The 17832-nt window shown below is 35.9% G+C and overlaps 2 protein-coding genes across 4 annotated transcripts in view; one reads left to right on the forward strand and one right to left on the reverse strand.

Annotated features, from left to right (window-relative positions):
* LOC126757173 (glycine receptor subunit alpha-2) overlaps positions 1-10338 on the forward strand; it is a 34594-nt gene extending 24256 nt beyond the window's left edge. For all 3 annotated transcript variants that reach the window (XM_050470868.1, XM_050470867.1, XM_050470866.1), the window contains exons 3-10: positions 501-577; positions 646-745; positions 827-981; positions 7487-7642; positions 7804-8174; positions 8236-8364; positions 9557-9661; positions 9722-10338. In XM_050470868.1, the coding sequence (XP_050326825.1) occupies positions 501-577; positions 646-745; positions 827-981; positions 7487-7642; positions 7804-8174; positions 8236-8364; positions 9557-9661; positions 9722-9922 (1294 nt within the window). In that variant the 3' untranslated portion in view covers positions 9923-10338. The remainder of the gene's footprint in view (positions 1-500; positions 578-645; positions 746-826; positions 982-7486; positions 7643-7803; positions 8175-8235; positions 8365-9556; positions 9662-9721) is intronic.
* Positions 10339-13206: 2868 nt separating this feature from the next.
* On the reverse strand, positions 13207-17305 carry LOC126757163 (periodic tryptophan protein 2 homolog). The gene is made up of 11 exons (XM_050470851.1): positions 17211-17305; positions 17040-17152; positions 15965-16983; positions 15654-15906; positions 15248-15587; positions 14624-14769; positions 14416-14563; positions 14121-14355; positions 13897-14058; positions 13616-13832; positions 13207-13536 (listed from the first exon to the last, which is right to left on the reverse strand). The coding sequence occupies exons 1-11, from the start codon at positions 17226-17228 to the stop codon at positions 13314-13316; spliced, it is 2874 nt and encodes a 957-aa protein (XP_050326808.1). The 5' UTR covers positions 17229-17305; the 3' UTR covers positions 13207-13313.
* Between the last annotated feature and the right edge of the window lie 527 nt (positions 17306-17832).

Raw genomic sequence — 17832 nt, forward strand, 5'->3', positions numbered from 1 at the left:
GGTTTTTTTAAAATCTCCTAAAGTCTTCTTCGCTAACAATTTCTTTTCTAAAGAAAGGTTATCACAGAAACTCTTTCACGTCGAATCAAAGGAGGGGCCAATCGTCCGGCTTAGATCGTAATAAGAAATCAAAATTGCGACCTATTCCCAGTCTGATGAAGCTGAGACAAGGTGGCTAATTCTTCACAATAGATTTTGAAGCTTCCAGATTCGCGCTGTATCCAAATTCGATCATGTTTTTTCGAAGTCTGCAGAAAGCAGACTTCTTAAAATAAATTAAGTAAGGTTTATTCAGTATCAGTAAATTCAAACTAAATTTGAAGTGGGACTCTGACATCTTAGAACTGCTCAATATGCTTATAGGAAGCGAATATCTTTTAAGAACTTATGGATCACTTAAAAACGACTGGAAATTGGACTCACTGCTTTATTATCAACACATCTTTTGCAACCTTAGAAATCCATTTTAGTATAGTATATAAATATGTATATTTCCACAGGCTGACTGATTCAACGGATGCCTTAATGAACTACACGGCCAAACCTCGCGTAGTCCTTCCACCTAATTATGTCAAGGGTGAGCAAATGAAAACATTCACCGTTTTTAACAAACCTTTTGTATTTTCGAATATTTGCATTCAACAGAAATGAGACCACCTTCCAAGAAAGGCTCTCCAGTGATAGTAGACTTTAGCATATTTGTTGTAGATATTAACTCAATCAATGTAGAGGATATGGACTTTAGGTAAGTGCACACCAAAAATTGCTAACGTAACCACATTTACGACAACAACAGCAATAACCATATGTTTCTTAACATTTGCAGGGTAGATATGTTTATACATCAGCGTTGGAACGAATCAAGGCTCGAGGTCTCCGATGATATATTCGAGGAGGGCGATGATTATGTGACACTACTTCCAGAATTCTTCGATAATCTCTGGCAACCGGATCCATATTTTTTGAATTCGAAAATTGCCGGTGAGTGTGAGCCTTGCATGCCATTTGATTTGATTATTGTGTAGTGATGTTCATGTTTGCGCGTGTGTGTGTACGTTGTTTTGTGACACACTGTTTTCTGTATGTAGATTTGATATATTGCTAAGAGTTTCATTGCTAACACATACTCAAATAAACATTATTTCTTTTACATAACTTAACTCTATTTACATATGCATATATGCTATTTTACCATACATTAGGGTGGTTCATTTTTTTTTTATAAGAAAAGAAATTTAGGTAACGATTTTTTAGGTTGTTTTGAGCTATAGTTTAATTTGGTCTCAAAAATATTAAGATCGAAGCAGAATTAGACTCTAATTTGTTCTAAGTTGAAAGTATTTTTGTAAAAGTCTATGGATTATAGAATTGACCAAATTATGAAAATAGAGTAGAACGACTTCGAAACAAGGAAAACATCCGATATAAAAAAAGTGCTACTAAACTTAGTCATATACTAATCTGCTACGTCCACGTCATGTTAAAAGTAAGCATCGAAAGCCGGAGTACGGAACTTTAATTCGCTAAACATAACCTAACCAATTCCCAACTCATAGCTCTCCCATGGAACCTCGGGACTAAGTATTACTTCATGGGAGAGAGAGAGACTTTAAGTCTCATCTATTATACGAACTGACTGACGCCTAATATTCTGTATATGTCTTAGTTTTGTCATAATTAGAGCCGACGCATCGCTGACAGCTTTCCATTTACCAGAGGACTGACACATGAGTGTTGTCAAATTATCCACCGAAAAACTGCCGCCAAGTGAAATTTTTAACTTTTCCCATACATTTGAAACGAGGGCATAGAAAAAATACTCAGAAATATACTCAGAGTCTTCTATGCACTCTGTGCTCATCGGATAGTACGGACTGAGGTCGTGATAGAATCGGAGCAGATAGTTTCAAAAGCATCCTTTTCCACTTAGTATTTGGGTTAGGTGGAAGTCTAGGTGCCTATGTTGTCTATCTATCCACCAATGGATGTTCGGGATTAGTCTGTGGGTCCACCATCCTTTAGTTTGTCGGATGGTTTGTCGGTTTGTCACCGTTGCTAACACATTGTGTTGTTTTTCTTGCGTTTTCTCCTCTTTTTTTACGCCTACAGACGGCTCTGATAGCTGGTCCAAACGCGAGTACATCTTAGTGAATGTTAAGAGGCAGCATTCTTCAGCAGCGTCTCTTGATATCGTTCGCATTAGATTAAATCGAAGTTAACAAGTGAACGTTGCATGTTGTCAGCATTTTGTCAGATTATACATTTTTGCACATGTCGTTGTCTTCTCAAAAAGCCTTTGCCGAACGGAAGAAAGTTCTGAGATGCTTCCACCTCGTCTTGTTCTATACAATTTCTGCAGCTGGCGTCCGGTTAGATTCTCAATATTCCAGCGTGGATACCGATAGAGCAATGGTCTGCTAGAACACCCGCAACTGGCTAGAGGTTAGCCTTACTAAGAGAAAAGAGCTTACTATATCTCTTCCGATCAATTTTGGGCCATAAGGATCTTGCGACAGCGTCTGTACCATTTGTAGCTCAGTGTTGGCCAAGTTCCCGCAAAAACCAGCTAGTAAAGCACATGAGGTGAGGAAAGCACCGATACACCTCTTCGCTAGCTCATCGCAGATTTTCTGAGTCTGATAGCAACTTTCGCTGACATACACGGGCGATATCTATGGGAACTATATGAAAAATGGCGTTAAGTGTCATGGTTTGTAGTGTACTACACATGCTAGTGAGCGCTTCTCATTGGACGCCCTCGAGTACCACACACGCTGAAACACGCACGCCGCTCGTTGGACGCTCTCGAACTTTCTTGTGAGTGTGGTCATTTCTAAGGCCCTCCACCACACAAAGATCCCATAGAATATAATGAGCTTGAATATGGTGTCGTAGAGTCAGAAGACCCATCTTTTTCCAATGTCTTCTCTGCAGCAGTACAAGGCAATCGATGCCATCTTTAGTCTCATCTCGGTATTCTTCTTCTTCTTAATTGGCGTAGAAACCGCTTAAGCGATTATAGCCGAGTTAACAACAGCGCGCCAGTCGTTTCTTCTTTTCGCTGCGTGGCGCCAATTGGATATTTCAAGCGAAGCCAGGTCCTTCTCCACTTGGTCCTTCCAACGGAGTGGAGGTCTTCCTCTGCTTCCCCCGGCGGGTACAGTGTCGAATACTTTCAGAGCTGGAGTGTTTTCGTCCCTTCGGACAACATGACCTAGCCAGCGTAGCCGCTGTCTTTTAATTCGCTGAACTATGTCAATGTCGTCGTATATCTCGTACAGCTCATCGTTCCATCGAATGCGGTATTCGCCGTGGCTAACGCGCAAAGGACCATAAATCTTTCGCAGAACTTTTCTCTCGAAAACTCGCAAAGTCGACTCATCCGTTGTTGACATCGTCCAAGACTCTGCACCATACAGCAGGACGGGAATTATGAGTGACTTATAGAGTTTGATTTTTGTTTGTCGAGAGAGGACTTTGCTTCTCAATTGCCTACTCAGTCCGAAGTAGCACCTGTTGGCAAGAGTTATCCTGCGCTGGATTTCTAGGCTGACATTGGCTATATTAGGCTTCCATTAAAGCGGTATTAGGCTTCCATTAAAGCCTCGTATCTAGGACGAACCCTAAATACTTTACTGTATCCGAAGGCGGATGCCAACCATCCAAGCTAATGCTATAATCTTTGAACATATTGTTCAAATCTGACTTCTATAACATATAGTTGTCATATAAAGTGTTCGATCAAAGTCCAGTTCTTGTATGGAAAATTTAGTGAACGGTATTATACGAGCCTAAATGGAACCGAAATTAACGTTTTTTCGAGCATTTTTTCTTTTCTTTTCTTCTTTTCTTTTTTCGTACCACCCTAATGTGCATACTCAATTTTGATTTCATGTACTTCTGTGTGCGCATAGTGCATTTTATTTGAGTGATATGTGCGCACGTGTTTTATAGTTTTTGTTTTTGTTACTCTTTTACATCGCTTCTCTGTCAGTTTGTCAAACTAGTGCTGTTTGTAGCTGTGTCAGCCAGTCTCACGTGGGTGGGTGGGCGTTTTCAGGTTAAGTTCACTTCAAGTTCAAAACATTTTGTTTGTGCTGTTCTGTTTGTTTTTATTGGTATTTGCATAATCATCAGCGCTTTCACGTCATTCTCGCCTTGACAGGTGAACAAATCAGCCATGGCAAAAAAAAAAGCAACAACAAGTCGCCGCTTCTGAATGGTTTTCGAGTATGCGCAGTAGACGTGGCAATGTTTTCGTTGTTTTTGTTGAAGAAAGAAAACAAAAGCAAACACAAAAACAAAAACAAAACATTGTGTGTTTTTAAAAAACACTAATACAGTCATACAAGTATATCTGCCTATCGCGCTTATTGGAAAACCCTTTATTTATTATTAATTATGCAAATTTTTTCTTCTCAGTTATTAATTGAATTTTTCGTCATCTTTATTACTCGTATTTTATCGATTTTGTATTGACCACGTGCTTCGTACGCTAGGATTCGGCAGCCCTTATATAACTTCTGGCTCTCTACTGCGCGACAAGGATCAAAGAGAGACGAAAAACTTTCATATCAATAAAACATTAAGTATACAAATAAAAAAATGAAATGCCCAAATGATGTGTTTTTTGTTTTTGTTTTGTTTGTGTGATTTAAACTGCAAGCACACACCCACCTACACACATACATCAGCATTCAAATACATATCTACATACATAACTGCATAGTAAGCAACACAAATGTACTGTCCGGGCTGCAAAGCGATGAGGAGAGGCTCAGCGTTGTCATTAGGGTGGACGCAAATTTTATTATTTGTTCAGTTTAGTACTTTTAGAATATGATAGTCGCCTAAAGTGTTCTAATGAGCGCCTTAAAGGAAGTGTTTAGTGTAGTTGTTTTTGATTAATTGCTTTTTTAGTTATTTATTTCAAACATCAATATTCTGCTGTTGTTGTTGTGCACTTTTAATATTTAGTTTGTAGTCTCGTTGCTCCTTGCGTATAATAAATATTTTAATCATATTTCTTATTAGCATTCTGTGTAGATATGAAACAATTATTTTTTTCTTTTGCAATTATGAAGGACTACCCTAATATAATTGTAAAAAAAAATTCAAGAAGCAATTTATATATATATTTTTTTAAATTTGAAGGATCACCCTAATAAAATTGAAAAAAATATTTTTTTGGTAGTTTGAAGGACTACCCTAACATAATTGTAAAAAAAATCCAAGAAATAATTTATCCAATTTTTTTTTATTTGAAGGATCACCCTAATAAAATTGAAAAAATATGTATTTTCAATAAAAAATTTATTTTCATTGCGTTAACAGTATTGCGTGTTTTTCAAGACAATCTTTATTCTGTTCCTCGAGTCTGCGCTTTAAAAGTATCCCCATTTGCCATACTGTGATCAAACCACTGAAAAGACTATTCCAAAATTGTCTACTATTCCTAAGCTTGGTTGTTTTATTTCTTCAACTGCATCCCTGAAAACTTATATCGCAGCTTTGCAGCGTCTACTCCTGGTGGCTTTTTCTCTGCCCACATACAATCCCTCCACCGGGATAAGTAGACGGGGAAAAGTCGCCGTAGAAAACGGTCACAGTAAGCTTTTTTGGATTGGGTCGAAGCTCGAATGGAAGTTTGGAGGACGAGTGTTTTGTAAGGAGCTCTCCGTCAAACTTAGTTTTTGGCTACAGGATCACTCTAGTGTTTTCCAGGCAGAAGTGGCTGCCTTTAAGGGTGTGAGGCTGTATACGTACTGCTCCGAAGTGCAGTCTATTTCAGGGAAGTGAGCACATTATCAGAATCGTTTGTGTGTCTGGTCAAAGCGGAATCGCTAGAAACCGCTGAACTAGCAAGAGACGGCAGCATTATCTTACTTACTTCGGGGTAGGAAAGAGTTGAATACCCTCTTGCGTTCTAGGACTACCTTGTCGAGCTTAGCGTGCGTTGGTCGATAATCAGCTCTGGTTCGACTGAATCATTCTGGCCTAGCATAGAAAATAGAACGCGTTAGATCTACTGAACTGCTTGTTCTTTACAAAGGACCATCTTACCGCAATCGGTGGAGTTATTACTGGATATTGTTCAGTAGGCGCATGGATGCCTAAAAATCTTGTCGGACGCAAATTTATAAAGTTGTATGGAGGAAAGAGTTAGAAATATTATTTTCACTTCCATTGTCCAGCTTTTGCTAGACTGAAATTGAAACTTCTTGGTCGTCATAAGACGAGACCTAGCAAAATGGGGCACCTGTCGCGTCGGAATGGCAGTATGTCGAATCTTCTTGCGCTCTAGCACTGGACCTATGGCTCACGCGTGCGCTTGGAAGACGTTGTGCAACTGCGAGATCGTTCCGATCTAAAATATAATCTGCGAAAAATACTGAACTCTTTATCTTGCGAAATCGTAGGAGCTCTTGCTGGGCATTGTTCTATAGGCATTCTTGCTTTGAGGTTAAAAATCTACTCGAATGACAATGTGTGAAGAAAGATAAGATAGAACCATTCAGTCCTTTTGTCTTTCATTGGCCCGGTTTTGCAGAATTGAGGTTGAAACATCTCGACAGTAATACTCTCAACGAACCAGGAGAGATAGTTGGAACGGATATTAGTTACCTCAGAAAATTCGTGGCAGGCTCAAAACGCTTTCTCCATTTAAGACGATTGTATGATAAATATCGAGAAGTTAGTTAGGTATCATAACGGACGGGCGTTCCAAGCTGTCAAGTGTGATTCCTGTTGGCGCTTGTAATAGAATGAACCCTCTAACTTAACTAGGATAGGTATCACATGTTACGAACTGGTGTTAATTATGTCTGATCTCTACTTGGTTTTAAAAAATATTATTATATAAAAAATTATCGTCAAAGAAAAAACTACAAGTCGGACCATGTTAAATAACAATAGAAGCTCTACTAAAAATACTGTAATCGATCTCTACAATCGGAGGCGAGCATGGTTCTAGGATCACTCCCTTATTTCTGTACTGATGATGACTCAGAATCAGGAATATTTATTATAATTTCCCGCTTAAACCACGGCTTTGTTTTAGCAAGTAGACTTTAGACTTTTTAGTATAAACAACATATTTTTACTTCGCACATCTTCTTTTCTCAGTATTTTTTGCAAAAACAATTTGACATAGCTCTATAGCTCCAGATCTTCAGTTTGGCTTAAAAAATCAGCGCTTACTATATTCCCAGCCACTGCAAGTGTTGTCTCAGGTTTTAGCAACGTAGAATATTAATTAAGTTAGAAATTTGTTGTGAGCTGTGTTCTCCTGTGCCTTCCAACTGTCCACGTCTTAGCCGCACGCCTACTCATGTCATGCATCCCATCCACCTCCTGCCCACAATTCCCACGAATTTGAGTTTGAAATACTTCCGTTCAAATGTATATCACGGTATTAATAAATTCAAGATTATATATTTGCAACACGATTTTGTTTTCTCTCTTCTCTTCTACGCTCTCTTTGCAGAGATAGCAACACTAACGCACAAATTCACCTCAGTGACTTTATATAAAAATAAAACGGTACGCTATGCGGCGCGAATGCATGCGATCATCGCCTGTCAAATGGAATTCCAACTCTATCCGATGGACATACAGGTGTGCCCCATATATATAGAAAGCTGTAAGTGGCACTAAGTATTGCTTATGGAATAGCTAAATAATGATTTCATCTTGACCTCTCTCACTCTCTCTTCCCTTCCTGGCCACCACCTTTCCCTGCGTACTTTTTCTCTCTTCCTCTCGCTACCTCTCTGCTTCTTTTTATCTCTTCTACATACATAGTCTCATCGAATAATCAAAAAGTGAAATTACGTTGGTCCGACTCTGGCGTCACTTTGAATCCCGAGCTCAAATTGCTGCAATACAACCTTGGCCAACCGCTCGAGCTGGAGGAGAGTGATGGCTATATGCCCGAGAAGGTTGGCAATTTTTCACGTCTCACAGTGTATTTCCGATTTGAGCGGCAAATCGGACATCATCTCATACAGACGTTCGCGCCGTCATCGCTCGTCGTAATGTTGTCTTGGTTTAGTTTTTGGTTGGGACTGGATGCCATACCGGGTCGTGTGACGTTGTTGGTCACATGCATGTTAACTTTGGTCACCATGTTCACCGGTCTTAGAGCGGATATACCGCCTGTTGCCTATGTGAAGGTGAGTCTTTTCTGGAAATTTAATTTTTCTCTTTCAGCTGCTTGACTTTGGTTACTTTTAGGCTCTGGATCTTTGGATGGCCGGTTGTATGGTGTCTGTATTTGCAGCTTTAGCGGAATTTGTTGTTGTGAAGGTGTTGGATGTGCAATACCAGTATCAAGTGAATAAAATACCGAAAGTCTTGCCGATGGTAAGTAATATTATTTTGAAGAACTCATATTATAAAGGGTTCCTTGGGAGAAAAGTGGAGTCAACGAAATCATATTCGTAATTAATTCATAACACCCATTTGCTTTGATACTTCGAAACTTTTTTGATCCCAGAATTTACTGCGCAATTTCCTCTCCGAAATAAAAATTCCAGAAAACTTCATTTCGGGTATTGAAGACCAGACTTTTTTACCTTAAAATATTAAGTTAGTTCTAAAAAACCTCTTTGAAAAAAAAAATTCGGATAACTTTATGAAATTTCCTCGGAGGGATATTTTTAAGACCTTACTATTTTGACTTCATTCTTCCAAAATTCCTCTTTAAAAAAAAAATAATCCGGAAAACTTTATGAAATTTCCTCTTGGGGATATTTTATGACCTTACTTTTTTTGACCTCAAAACATTGAGTTACTTCTAAAATTCCTCTTTAAAAAAAGTTCGGAAAACTTTATAAAACTTCCTCTAAGAGATATTTTTAAGACCTTACTTTTTGACCTCAAAATATTAAATTACTTCCTAAAATCCCCTTTAAAAAAATCCGGAAAACTTTATGAAATTTCCTCCGAGGGATACTTTTAAATTAAATAATTGCTCTCCAATGCGGTTATTGAAGACCTTACTTTTTGGGAAGTCAAAACTTTAAGTTGGTTCTGAAATTCCGGAAAACTTTATGAAATTTCCTCTGAGGGATATTTTTAAGACCTTACTTTTTTGACCTCAAAATATTGAGTTTCTTCTAAAATTCCTCTTTTAAAAAAATATCCGGAAAACTTTACAAAATTTGCTCTAAGGGATATTTTTAAGACCTTACTTTTTTTGACCTCAAGATATTAAATTACTTCTAAAATTCCACTAAAAAAAAAATCCAGAAAGCTTAATGAAATTTCCTCCGAAGGATATTTTTACATTAAATAATTGCGCTTCAATGCGATTATTTAAGACCTTAATTTTTGAAATAAAAATTCCGGAAAACTTTATAAAATTTCCTCTGAGGGATATTTTTAACAATTGCTCTTCATTCCGTGTACTGAAGATCTGGACCAATAAAACTACCGGTTTCGGAAAATTTTGGTCAGAAAGCTTATCTGAACTGACGTTCAAATCTAAAACCGAAAATTTTGCACGGCATTTATTATTATCTATTAATATAACGGTTTTTCTCAACTTTTCCAGCGCATAAGCAACATGGAAAAGGGTCAATGTGCAACGGTGGCCAGCTGGGAGGGCGGTGCAGTGCGTTCACGCAAATCCACACAAACACCAACAACGCCAGGACAAGTATACATAGAAAAAAAATTATTTTCCGAAATATGCAACTAAATTTCACACAATTTACAGACTTCGTTGCAGGGCAACGGCGGACCACCGAAGCCGGCGCGTCGACAAAGTCTACTATCGGTGGCCTGGACCGACACCGACACAGGTGTGGAGAAGATAATGTGGCGCGAAATCGATAAAGTGTCACGTGCCGTATTTCCCATATTATTTTTCGTCTTCGTACTACTCTATTGGCCCATATTGCTTATGAAGTCATCCTAGGATTTACGGAGTTCCAGAATACCGAATTCTGGACTCCGCTGAAACCATAATGTCCACATATATACACTTGTATGTATTGCGTCGGCGCACATAAATAAAGCAAATTATTTACTTACATACATACGTACAAAGATTTGTATGTACATATTTGTATTTAGTACGAGATTATGAAACAACAAACACATGCTCGCAAATGCAAAATTGTAGTTAGTGTATAATATGCTACAAATAAGTAATGAGTTTTTAGCTGAAATAACAAATATATTTTAAATTAAAAAAATGATATATTTTAATTGAAAACTCTTTTTAAAGAAGTACCGTTAATGTTTGAATTGGAAATGTGGCTGCTTTTAGCGCTGCATTTTGAGTAAAATTATATACGAATTAAAAAATAAACAAATATGTTGCATAATGTAGACGCGATTTACTCTTTTTTACATATGTATGTATGCTGATGTAAGAAATTGTATTAAAATTAAGAAACTATGTAGAAAACCATGTAATAACAGCGCTTTTAAATATGTACGTACATATGTATGTATATGAATTTTCAGTCGTCAGCATTAAGTTCAGCAGTAAGTACGCAGGAATATAAGAAAAATATATAAAATTTAGCTTTTAAGTAGGTATATACTTCTCGTTAGGGTTGTTCTAATATTTGCGAAAATATTAAAATAATAAAATATATGTATATTCATTTTTAAAAAATATATATATTAAACACACATATTATTTAAATTTGTCGAGAAAATATTTCAAATTTATTATTTGTTTTCAAAAAATATTTTATATGAAAACAAATTTTTAAAATTAAATTTAAATTTTTAAAATTATTTTTAAATTTTTAAAATTTTTTTGGGTCACATTTGGTCTATTACTGATCACAAAAATTTACTACGATTTTTAGTTTACAAATCCATGTTTATAAAACGAATTCCACATGTTTCACAATTTCTTTAGATAACTTTCAAAAAGAAAAAACTTTCCCGTGTAATTTTTGCACAAGCAGCAGTTTAAATAGTTAAACATATACATACATACATACATATATATGTGTATGACCAACAGCGAAAAAAAAACAAATTTTAGTTTTATCACATATCGAGATTTTTAAAAAATAAAAAAAATCCACTATAAAATTTATGAGGCACGCGCGCATGCTTCAACACATACATATACAAGCATACATATTTTAGGTAATATTTGTGTTAATATTCATAGAAATATCTGGTGCTTTCAGTGAAGATGATAAAAAAAAGTTCCCACTATACAAAAAACAATCATTGTTACAACAAATTATGCAACAATTACAAACGCACACACACACAATTTTGCTACTACAACTTTTTATATAGATTCATACATATGTAGATAGTTTATGTATATTCATATGCTCCTAAGTGCAACTTAAGGTTCACCATGCAGGCTATTTATTAAAATAAGTGCGCTCAAAAGATAAACACTGAGCTTTAAATAAATCTAAAATATTATAAATTTATATGTATTTACAAGCATAAACACAATTGTTGGTATTTACACGCATTTGCATACATATTAAATGCAATTATTTTAACATACATATGTAACGATTTTAATTTTTTTAGTAAAACGTATATTTCGGCTGTGCCGAACTGTATACAAATTATTAATTATAAATAAATTAAATACTACAAAATTTACAATATGAAGCAATTTATAATTATTTTACCTTGATTAGTAGAACGCTGTGCGGTTAAGAGTGTAAAATGTGGAATTTTCCATCAACAATTGTTGGATCAAGGATATTCTATAGCCTTCCGGGACACAGTTTTCTCTCTGCGACAATGTGTAGGTATATGGCATATTGTATGTATATAAAAGCCTGTAAATATGGACAAAAATATATATAAAAGTAATTTGTTTTACCGACTTTTCCACTTTTGTTAAAAATCAAAAATACTAGTTATAGACGAACCACACTTGTATTGCAGGCCTTCAACGAATTTTACGCATCCAAACGTTGATATTATATAAATTAAAATATTCATTGCCCTACGCCATAGCACTCCAACTTGCACCTGCTTATTCACTTTTTCAGTTTGCATATAAAAAAGCCTATTCGATACTATTGAAACACACTTTTCAATAGGAAACTATACCCGGGTCGCCTTTAATACATAATTACGCTGTTTCCAAATAAATTTTCTTAAAACTTAAAACTTTTTCACAATTTTCTGATTAGCAGCACAATTTTACACTTTTTCACGTTTGAATGGCGGTTTGGAACTGGAAATGAACAGGAATGCATTAGCGGTGCTTTCCTGTGTAGAGATCTTTATGTAGTGTTTACACATGTTAAGGCTGGCGGCAGTGCAACCGCCGTTAATAAAATAAAAAAAAAACTAATTTAAAACTAAACTTTTTTCTTAAAAATATATTTTTATAAATTGCAATTTTCAGAATACATAAACAGTCTTTCGAAAATTGCATATAAGTTTACGCAAACTTAACGAGTCACACATTTTTGCTTAAATTACTTGTTTTAACTATTACAACAATAACAAAAAATTGTAATGAATTTATATAATATTATTTACAATAACACATTTAAAAAAATATAAATATATATTTATTCATTTTTTTCACATAATTATAAAAATCATTTCTGTTCACTATTTCATGCTGGCAACACCGAAATTCGCTTAGTTGTTGGTGCAGCACAACTTTCGCGTACATCCGCCATCTTAACAGTTGCCTTCCAGTTTCCGATTTCGCGTTTTTGACTGAATTAGCGTTCTCGTTGTTAACTTTTATATTTTGCAATAATTTATCACTAAATTTCACAAATTGTGCATAAATTCGTAGTGCTTGGTGTCTTCTTATGTTATAGTTAAAAATAAAGTGATATTCGTGTTTTTAAAGTGCCGATTTTCTGATTTCAAATTGTGTGCTTTGTTCGGTTGACCAAACGGGTGTAATCGTGTGTGCAAATGAGTAGTTTATCTTTGCTTTTGGGTAAAAGAAAAGATGTGCAGTTCGGCTTCTACATCCTTAAGTAAGTCAAATTGCTCACTAATATTGAAAAATATGTATAAATGTTTCTGAGAATACCGGAGTTCTTTTTTTTATCTTTTATTGTGTTGAAGATAAGTACCTTTAAGTGTAAAAACAACTGGTGGTATTTTGAAGTTAAATATAGCTAAATTTCAACAAATTATAGGCTCTTCACAGCATATGTATAACACTCAACCCCAATAAAACACCCTCAAAACATCCACATTTGATATGTATTAAAACACAGTTCATTATAAGTCAATATTTCTAATACAATTAGTTTGTATTTAATTTTTTACAACATTTCCATAACAAAATTGGTCATATTTTAGAAAACTATACTATGCTGACTGATTTCTCACACTGTACTGCTTTCACTATCACTTTCGTCCGCTTCTTCGAACTCCGCTACTTCATCGTCACTTTTCGCTTTAATTAAAAACATATCATCATCATCCGCATTCTCGTAATCGTCTACGTTAACACCATTTGATTTCTTTTGTGTCAAATAAACGCCTTGCTTTCTGCGCTCCTTGGCAGCATTCAGTAGAACACGCATAGTGTATTTATTGAAATCGCAACTGAAATAGTCAATATTTATATTAATATTTATATAAATGTCTGACAATGAACGTTAAACATTCAAAAATCTCAACTTACATGCGATTTAGTGACTCATATTTCTGTGATAAGCTCTCCTGTAGCGAAAGTAGCGCATGATGCTGCAACAAGTCGCTCTTATTACCGTGCGTAGCTAGCAGGCCGGTACACCATTCCAAGTAAAACTCTAAATGTGTGCTAGTCTGTAAGCCACGCGCTAATATTTGCAGCAAGGCAGGTGCGAACGTCTCCGGCAACGTTGAACAAATCAGTTTTACTGCAAATTAATAGAAATAAAATTATTCTAAAATACAATATGAAATGAAAGTGTTTCAACTTACTATCGTTACGCGGTATTTTCTCTAAAACCATGTAAATGAGGTGTGGTTCATTAAGTTTCAGTGACATTAAAAGCGCTTGCGAATAGTCTTGTTTGTCGACCGACTCATGTATGGCTTTTGGTGTCACCTCCAGCGATAGGTGGAATGGATCGAAGACAACACCTGTAAAACAAAATAACATTATTAATGGCAGCCAAAATGATTTAAAATTCATTTTAACATACCTTTATCCAACGAGTATAAACACAATCCCTCTGTGGTGGCCACTGCATAAGCTTGACCGGTTGGCATGAAGCGCACAGCGAATACTTTGATTTTCGGCTTGAAGTTTCTGCTCGCCATATCACCTTTCTGTACGCCCGGCAAACCAATTGCCACATTGCCGCCCTCCAACTCCTCGCGTGTCTCAACAAGCGCCATATTACCGAACTCTGTCAGATTGCGACGATTTATATACTCCTGCAATTGGTTTGGAAATTTCAGTAAAATATTAATGTTATTTACGAATTAGACACGCACATTCAAACCATCTAAACTATGATTTTGTGTAATTTCGAATTTCTTCAGTAACACCGCTTCACGTGCATGATAGATACATATGTATTGGGAATTGCCACCGGCTAAAATGCATTCGCCATCAACAGAATACTCAATGGAAGTAAAGTACCTTAAGTATAAGTTAAATATGTGGTTATTGCTGTGTTATAGTGAAAATGAGCGGACATACTTGCCCTCCAGATTCTTCTTGCCCGTTATGATATCAGCTTCATAACGACCGCCAGCTAAGTCGTTGCGTCCCTCTATCGAACTTATTTGTGTCGCGGTTTTCACATCGAAAATTGTTATATGACCATTCAGAGTGGCGACCGCAACCTATAAATAAAAAAAATACCTAATTTATTAAAAAAATTATTTTAAAAATTACTAAAATTACAAAAATTTAAAAAAAAAATTATAAAAGAGCAATAAAAAAAAACAATAAAAAAAAACAATAAAAAAAATGGAATTCAAAATAATAAAAAAAAATTTATAAAAATATTTATTTAAAAAAAAATCGGTCCAGTATTTAAAAAATATTATTTATAAAAATATTATTTAAAAAAAATATTTAAAGAAAATATTATTTATAAAAATATTATTTTAGAAAATTATATTTGGAAAAATATTTTAAAATATTATGATTAAAAACATAATTCCTTCATTCAGAAAAATTTTTAATATTTGTTTAAAAATGTTTAAATATAATATATTAATTCTAATTATTTATAATGAATTATTTCTTAAAAATTAAAAGTATTTTTCAGAAAACTTAATCAAATATTTCAGTTTAAACTAAATTTTTTGCACTCACATTCTCCCCACTCGGACTGAATGTCACACATGTTGCATCGGCGAGCACATCAATTGTCTCATGTTCACTATTGCTCTCCAAACAATTCCAAACTTTTATGGTTTTGTCCCATGAACCCGATACTAGTGTAGTCATGGTGGCTACCGGTGAGAATGACACCGAGCAAACCGGTCCTTCATGGCCACTTATCACTTCCAGCAATTTACCCAACTTCACCGACCACAAATACATTTCGAAAACATCCTGACAACCGGCCACCACAAATTCACTGGAGTGATCAATGGCCACGCAGGAGAACTGTACGCGTTCGGGCGCACTAAAGGTACGGAAATTACGGTATCTGCAATTAAAAATATGTGAAAAAATATTTAAATATTTATGCAGTGATTCAATTTCATCAAACTACCTATTGACATCAAACGCACGCACTGTGCCGTCTAGCGAGGCGCTAACCAAGAAATTTTTACTGCGACTGAATTGTACGCCAGTAATGCCGCTACTGTGCTCACTGAATGTGACAAAGCAGAAACCACTTTGTGTATTCCACAGTTTAACTTTGGAATCTTCACCACCTGTGGCAATATATTGGCCATCGGCTGAATAGCTTATACAGGTCATTTCACTACTGTGCCCCTGCTGCTTCATAATGTATTGCTCACCTGCAAAGTAAAAAAAAAAGTTATTTATACAAAAAAAATTACAATGGTGTGCGCTCACTTTGCCACTCCCACACAAGCAACTGGCCGAGTTCGCGTGAGGCCAACGCCACCCAATCACCGGTGCCGTTAAAAAGCGCCACCGATATGGCATAATCCGAAATGCTTAGCGAGTGTATCATATTTACATCGGGCAGCTCGTATAAATAGAATGTGCCGATATTAAAAGCGACCACCAATATCTTGTTACGATTATTATAATTGGCGGCGGTGACATAAGCATGATAATCGGTTTTACGCGGTTCATCGGCCAAATAGTGTCGGCCTAATTTTTTGTACACAAAAGGATGTCCCTTACTAACATTTGCATCTTTCACCTCATTTTCATCTACCGTTTCAGTAATGGGGGTATTATCATCTTTCTCTTTTTCCTTATCATCCACATCATCCTCAGACTCTTCTTCTTCCGCTTTGGCGACTTTCTTCTTTTTTACTGTATATTTTGATTTTTCACGCTGCTCTGGTGTAACTTCCTCAATATCGGAGGGATTACAACTACATTCCCATAAACAAAGCTGCCCATTACGACCAAGCGTATTCACATGCATGCTATTGCGCTCAAAGAAACTAGCAATAATACCATCAGAGTGTCCAGCCAATATGTATGTGCGGAAATTTGTCAACAAACGCATGCCAACAATTTTGGTTGTGCCATCACGACAGCCAACGGCGAGAAAACGTGAGTCGCTTGACCAATCCAGCCAAGTGACATCATCGAAGCCACCTAAAAAGCGTCGTTTCAGCAGAAATGGACTGTATTCACCAGTTAATTCACCGGGTGCTGAAAACACTAACACAATATTATCCATGGCTACAGCAAAATATGCGCCATCCGGACTGAAAACTACACATTGTGGTTTGTTTTGCAATTTATGTCGATGTATAATCGTACATGAGATCAAGCTAATTAGTTGTGCTTCACCCAATTCGTTCACAGCGATTAGCAGACTGCCATCGGGTGACAAGGCAATGCAAACGTAATTGTAGCGCGACTCCAACGATAGCGTGCGCGATTTGTGACTAAAAAATAATGTATTTTTTTTAATATTTAGTTTAAATTAGTTAAGTACACTTACTTGCGTAAATCATAGATTGATAGCCGATTACCAACCGGACTGATTATGCTATTGCCATCTGGTGTAAATTGCAGATTTCCATTACGATAAATTGCGCCAAGCAAATTGGAGAACTGTGCAATGCAGATGCCATGAATATAAAATATTAGAATCAAATAATATCAGAATTACCTTATATGAGAACTTCATGCCAAATTTTTTATGTTTTTAGTAAAATATAAATAATAACACACGCGTGTAACAACCGCAACCTGCATTGACCAAACGTAAACAAATCACACGTGTTTGTCATAACGGCGTTGCTGCGGCAGTTGGAACGCGTTGGCAAAGAAACAGTGGGCAAAATTATTGTTTGTTTTTGGTGATATTTTTGAAAGTTTAGCAACACTTATAATGGACGATATTTTTGAATATTTAAAATTTTTGCTTTAAAACTAAACTTTAATTGCTATGTTGACTACTTTCTTAATATCAATATATTTGGAGAGCAGAGTGGCTTATTGGACACTTTCCGAGAGACATTCAGGCGGCAAGGTTAAAAATCTTGTCGGACGCTAGTTGTCAAAGTTGTATGAAGGAGTGTGAGGAGAAGACGTCCAATCACTTTCTTCTCCAATGTTCAGACCTGCTAACTGTATAAAATTGGGTCACAGTTATGATGGCACTGTACAACAACAACAGTGCAGAAAACAACAAAAATATGTTGTATTTTCGCGCGGTTTTTCAATTTGCACCAAAAACTTCGATTTTATTTTCATTTCGATTTTGAAATGTTGTTGTTTTTCAACAAGAT

This window comes from Bactrocera neohumeralis, chromosome 4 (genome assembly GCF_024586455.1).
Source record: "Bactrocera neohumeralis isolate Rockhampton chromosome 4, APGP_CSIRO_Bneo_wtdbg2-racon-allhic-juicebox.fasta_v2, whole genome shotgun sequence".
Taxonomy (NCBI): Eukaryota; Metazoa; Arthropoda; class Insecta; order Diptera; family Tephritidae; genus Bactrocera; species Bactrocera neohumeralis.

Bases quoted from the DNA above. Each gene is read 5' to 3' on its own strand.
- LOC126757163 (XM_050470851.1), bottom strand. The intron at 15,588-15,653 runs GTAGTTTGATGA...TTTTAATTGCAG, and splicing joins CGTGCGTTTGATGTCAATAG to ATACCGTAATTTCCGTACCT. The intron at 14,770-15,247 runs GTGAGTGCAAAA...TTTTATTTATAG, and splicing joins TCAGTCCGAGTGGGGAGAAT to GTTGCGGTCGCCACTCTGAA.